General features: G+C 46.5%; 1 protein-coding gene across 1 annotated transcript; it reads left to right on the top strand.

Moving 5' to 3' along the window:
* Positions 1-1,861: 1,861 nt before the first annotated feature.
* Positions 1,862-4,825, top strand: EMWEY_00055480 (AGC kinase, putative; the record flags this gene model as incomplete). Its single annotated transcript, XM_013480264.1, has 8 exons — positions 1,862-1,931; positions 2,788-2,975; positions 3,125-3,239; positions 3,392-3,512; positions 3,640-3,785; positions 3,927-4,074; positions 4,229-4,397; positions 4,730-4,825. 8 exons carry the CDS (start codon positions 1,862-1,864, stop codon positions 4,823-4,825), a joined length of 1,053 nt encoding a protein of 350 aa, XP_013335718.1.
* Positions 4,826-6,075: the final 1,250 nt, after the last annotated feature.

Raw genomic sequence — 6,075 nt, 5'->3', positions numbered from 1 at the left:
TATATATATATATATATATATATATATATATATGGGTGAGTGTGGGTGTGGGTGTGCACTGTTTGTTTATATGAGGGACTAGTGCGGCGGACTACTGTTGCCTTTGCTGGAGGCAACAGGGTCTCTTCTCTGAGCCTTGCCTTTTTGTTGCTTTGCATTTTCTTTTAACAACGAGTTGACTCATTCATCCTCCTGCCATTCACATTTTAAACAACCTACTTCTCGACGCAAACTTTTTACCGTGCCATCCCGAACAGATCACTCCACAACATGTGATTGACCCATATATATTGTAAAAATGATATACTCAGGCCTTCCCAAGGTTATTTACTTAATTATACACTCACCTATAAGGCAGGCAGGGATTTAGATTTGCTTGCATGCGTGTATACTATAGAGTATACGCGTATGTATTTACCTATGCATTAAAGTACATATGTATATTTGTAGTTGTATGTATATGTATGCGTGTTAATACACGTGTAAGCTGGCAGAGTGTACAAGTTACATTACTCAGATGCGGGCCTGGGGTTGCAAATTGCCCGCAGAGGCATCAGGGTGGTCTGCAGGAGAGGCAGCAGCAGGAAATGTTGCACTTGCACAATCATTGAGTTGTCTGCTGTTGATGTATTGCTGAAGTTGCAGCATATGTACCGGACAGCTCCTACTCGTGTATTAAAAGCCATCGTTCCCACTGCCGGTATTAATTCCCCTCCCTCAGCTCGCAGGTCCCCCAACGAACAGAAGCCTGCTCACACAGAGCCGCTCATTCTTTCTCAGATTCCGTATTTTTCAATAATAGAACGATATATTTTGTATTCGCTCAGTTTTCTCTGCTTTCTGCCGAGGTGATTTGGTCGCGAGCGCCTGGCCAGCGTTACCAACGGCAGCAGCATCCATAGATGTCCTATTGAAACAAGCATTCAGGAACACCTTTTAAAGAAGTAGATAATGATAAATAATAGGCTAAATTGGGTTATTTGGGCGGCGGTGAGAGATGAGGAAGAAGGAGCAGCCCAAGGAGTGGTTCCCCTCGCTTTGTCGGAAGTGGTTGCAGGGAGCGAGGCTCTGCGGATTGTTGCGTTTACAAGGTCTTATTCCCATCCCATTTGTATTAAATATTTGAGTTAAAGCACACTAATGTAAGTCATGTCAATTATATAAACAAAACGGGTAAAGTTTAAACAGACTGCTCTGCTGTTCCCTTTGGAAGCGCCGCCCCATGAGGCCTCGAGGGTCACCTTTTCTCGCCACTTATTCGGGCTATTGTTTGGAGTCTTGTTTTCCAGCTTATGTCCACAAGGTTGAAGTCTGATTATTATCTTTTATTAAAAGTGTTGCTGTACTCAAGAAGGCAACAGGTCAGGACCAAGGGAGAGAGTTGGAAGCCCGGAAGCCGCGGTGCGGCTGTTGCTGCAGCACATCTGGAGAGAGCTGAGTAAATATGGGGCAGTCGCAAGATGTATCAGGTGTCTTTTAGAGGGTTTGTCTGTCGGACATGTTGTATGCAGGGCCTCTTTAGACCCGCCCAGATGGGAATGTTCTTATAAGCCTTTCTTCCCCTTCTGGCTGCTTGCTGTTATCGCAGCGCATTTTTTCTTCTTAACGCTGCTCAGAACAGTCCACAGAGTGCCCAGGAAAAAGCCCAGAGAAGTGCCAATACTGCCTGTCCTCAGCTTGAGTAGAAGGCTGCCGGCTAATGCAGGCAAAGCCCCCGACGCCCCCGGTGTCCTTTCCCAGATCTGCGGTGGAAGCAGAGCAAAGCCCCAGCCGCCTCCGCAGGTTAGGGAGAGAGTGAGACGGCTTTGATGCAGCTAGGCACATAGCTACTGCAGCTTGCGTCCAAACCCAGCAAAGCACAATGAGCAGACCCATGCTGCCCCCCAACACGGGGAAGGAAGCTTTTGAGTTCGGACCGATCCTGGGCACCGGTAAGCAACCCAGCTGCAAGCAAACCGCTATCCTAGAGTCTCGTACTCCTAAGGCAAGGCTTCATGGAAAGTGTAATGCCCGTAGTTATGACCCGTTAGAGAGAAAGTAGCAGATTGTGCTCCAGATTGAAACTAGACACTGTTCCCCTTGCGCCAAGGACAGGCAGGCCTCCAGCTAACTACTTACGATACAAACAGACAAAGAAGAAAGAAGAAGATGATGCCAGTTTCTCTGAACAGAAAGCTGATGGTGTAATGGGTAACGCACGTCATGGAACCCTCAAAGCTTCAGTGAAAGCAGCGACAGCAACCCATAAGCCCCCAGTTATTGGTTTTTACAGACGCCCTAGCACCACTCTCAATCGACGTGCCAAGCACACTCATGATGTTCATACACGAAGTGGCTGGGAGGATGGAAACGCTGGTTTTACCAGAGTTACTTTAACTTGAGAGATGCACTGAGAGCTTCAGGTTTAGGGATTCTGTTCAGCCTCTTTTACGAAGTGTACCCACCTGTCTGCGTTGCTAGATCAGTCTTTTCCTGAAGCTAGGCCTCTTTTTCGATGTTGCTTTAGCAGTGATAAACTGCAGAGCTTCAGAGGTGTAGCCCTTCCCTCCCTTTTGCCATGCATCAGTTGCTGTATCACGTCGCTCCATTTGTTTAACCCTTCTACTTAGCTAGAAGAGGCTCCTTCCATAAATGCCGGTTACGCCACATCGCCTCATTTTGGTTGCTGTGGAGCATTCTCTGGTGAAGGCAGAGGAGAAGGACAAATAATCAGATATTGTGCTTAAGTACCGAGAGAAAAACTGCACTTTTCTGTAAGGTAGTGCAAGGTGTGCCCTGTGCACACAGGGTCCTTTGGGCGGGTGAAGTGTGCTAAATATCTCAAATCACGAGGCCTTTCTCTGGAGGACACAACCCAAGTCCCTCCACGAGTGGCAATCAAGATATTAAAAAAAGCCAGCATAATAAAGTTAAAGCATGTTGACCACATCCTTAACGAGAAGGCTATTCTCTTGAGGCTAGATCACCCACTCACGGTGAGTGGAACCTATTCCAGTAGCAGCCTCAAAACACGACTTTAGGACTGCTCCCTTCATTTTCTTGTGCGATTCCTCGTAGTAATTGTTTGAATAATTCAACTGTCGCCAGGTGAACGTATTCGCATGTTTAGTCCCTTACGCTACAGGTCCGCTGCTTCGGAACTTTCCAAGACTCGCGGTATTTGTACCTTGTGATGGAATTTGTACAAGGTAATGAAACTCTACGGGAATTCTGTGCCCTGTGTGGATACGTGTACTACGGTCTGTCCTATATTCGTTTCAGCTCGTGCACACTAGGCAAGGCTCTCTCCAGAGTTGTGAGCCATGTGTTCAAAAGGTGTATGCGATTTTGTAGCCATCCTCCTAAAGGGAATTTCCTTTGAATATGCGTTTTGCTCGTTCTGCACTGGCAGGTGGAGAGTTCTTCACTCACCTGCGAAAGAAAAAACGCTTTGAGAGCGACACAGCCAAATTCTACGCCGCGATGATAGTTGACATATTTGACTATTTGCACGCAGACAACATCATTTACAGGTGACCCTTGGGTCTTCCCAAATACCGTGTTGAGAACTTTTTACAAGCTGTATGATGATGGGAGCAATACGCAACTGTGTTGCATATTTAGCCCACTTTCAGTCTTCCTTCTGCCACACTTTGCCAGAGATTTGAAACCAGAAAACATGCTTCTCGACCGCGACGGCTATGTCAAGCTCACAGATTTTGGCTTCGCCAAAGTCGTGGAGTTCCGCACGGATACTCTTTGTGGCACCCCCGAGTATATCGCGCCAGAAGTGTTACTCAACAAGGGTAAGCTTACTGCGCACTGCAGTTTCCTGATGACCCACGTATAAATTAATATTCACTGTAAATGATAGCACAGTTTAAGGTGCATTTGACGGGAAAATGGGCAAACAGTTCTACCTGCGCTTTTTTGCACTGTTCCTGCAGGCCACGGGAAACCCGTGGACTGGTGGACTTTGGGCATCCTTATTTACGAAATGATTGTCGGCTATCCTCCCTTCCTTGACGACGATCCTTTGGGGATCTACCAAAAGATCCTCAGTGGCAAATATGTCTTCCCCAAGTTTTTTGACAAGTAAGGGGGGAGCAATGCAACACAAATAGACTGTATGCTGTAGTGCTTTTCTGTTCGCCACCAAGGAATATCCAATACTCTATACATGTGACGTACAGTGTCAGTTCTCTTACGCTCTTGAGCAGCGCTTGTTGTTGGGCTGTTGCTTGCACAGGGATGCAAAGCTCCTTGTGCGGAAGCTGCTCCAGGCTGACCTCAGCAAGCGGTGGGGAAACCTTAAGGATGGCGTGCGAGATATTAAAGAATGCAAATGGTTTTCAACTATCTCCTTCGACGATATACGAGCCAAGCGAATCCCTGCAGAATTTAAACCTGTAATCAAAGTGGGTTGCGGCATGCCCTCATATATTTCGGCTAATAACTCAAACACCTTTCTCTTTCCTCGAATATTGCACTTCATCGATTTGTAAACCGAACCTCTTCTTGCCTTTTCACCACTTCAAACACCACACTTACTTGTTCTCCTCCAAATACTATCGATTTGCGAAACACATAATCCGCTGGATTTAGTGAAGTTCTTCGAGAACATACACTGAAAAAAAGGCGAGGAAGACTACCACAGCATAGTTGGCACTGGTTCGTTGCTCGTTAGGTACGCCTTGTTATATAACAGGAAGCACCCTGTGTAGAACTGTTTGCTGTTTGCTCGCTACAGGGTGTAGATGATTTGTCAAACTTCGAGTCGTATCCCGAGGAAAAGGACGATTCGCCAGCTGTTGATCCCAACAAAGACCCCTTCAAGTCATGGTGAAGCCCTGTCGGTTAACTGAACAAGAGCTACCGGAGAACTCAAAGGGGGCAATATAGCAGTGCATCTGGAAAGTAATGGTTCTGGTCGTTTGCCCTTAGCACCCAAAGAAAGGGGGGACAGCTTATTCACTTCTCCTTCAAAAATATGAGAAGCCAGATGACTGTTCCCCCCGTGCATTTGATTCTTTCTTCTATTAAACAGGAGATACTAACTGGTAGTTTGTTGCCACCACATACGAAAGCACAAACTGCACAACTGCCCATAATAATTGATACGCAGATGCAAACCTCAGAAGGGCTAAACGATACCGCAAATATATGGTCTTCCCCTTGTTTTCTAAGCGTTTAGTTTACCAATGAAGTGAAGATGATATCATCGAGTTTTGCCATTATTCGTGTTTGCAACGGTGGCTAGATTTTCCCTGTCACCATGTCATCGCTTAGCAGCAGCGACCGGGTGAAAACAAATAATGTATGCTACAGCATGCGCGTTTGGCCAATAGTATATACAGGCCAACGCAGAATGAACCTGCTGCTCTCGTGGCTGCAGCTATCATAGCTGCTTTAGCAAGCTGCCGCCCCAGTTGGGGCTCATTGGTTTCTAGTCCGTAACATTTAAGAACCTCGGCTATCGGAAGTGCCCCAGATGAGCTATCCTGCAGTCCACACCGTTAGCAGTTTGTGCATTGCTGCTGTGCAGATGTGTCTCACACTGGCCAAAAAGTGAAGGTTCGCTTCTGTCTTCGTGCTTGCTACGAGTACCTTTCGCACCCAACTAATTGCTTGTTGCTAGACAGCAACGGGCTGCGCTGCTCCGGGAATTTGAGCATCTTCGCATGCAGTCCTACAGCATACATTTTGCAGTTGTATATTCTTCGGACTTCAGGGATGAATCCACGTCCCCAACCCAGTACGCCAAGCGGTCCACTGGCATGCAGCGTCGGGGATCATCAAAACTCAATGGCTCAACATCAAGAAATTTTGTCTTTTGGCAGTTAGTTGTCCCACCAACTACGTGCTGGCAAGACTTCTGTTATTCCTGTGAATTGCTCAAGACATTTTATACACCCAAATCAACAGCATTTACGTGCATAGACCCCATGTGCCAGTTATCCATAGGCAACAAGTATGGGGGAAAACTGTACATTAGAACCCTTTGAGCAGCAATCTACAGAAGCACGCATGGGTGTATGTGTGTATGAGCGCGTACAGGGTGTCACACTTATAACGCATATATATATATATATATAT

The sequence above is a fragment of the Eimeria maxima genome, genomic scaffold (assembly GCF_000499605.1).
Source record: "Eimeria maxima Weybridge genomic scaffold, Emw_scaff1773, whole genome shotgun sequence".
NCBI lineage: Eukaryota > Apicomplexa > Conoidasida > Eucoccidiorida > Eimeriidae > Eimeria > Eimeria maxima.
Note: the sequence above shows the minus strand (reverse complement) of the source record. Positions and strands in the feature narration are given on the sequence as shown.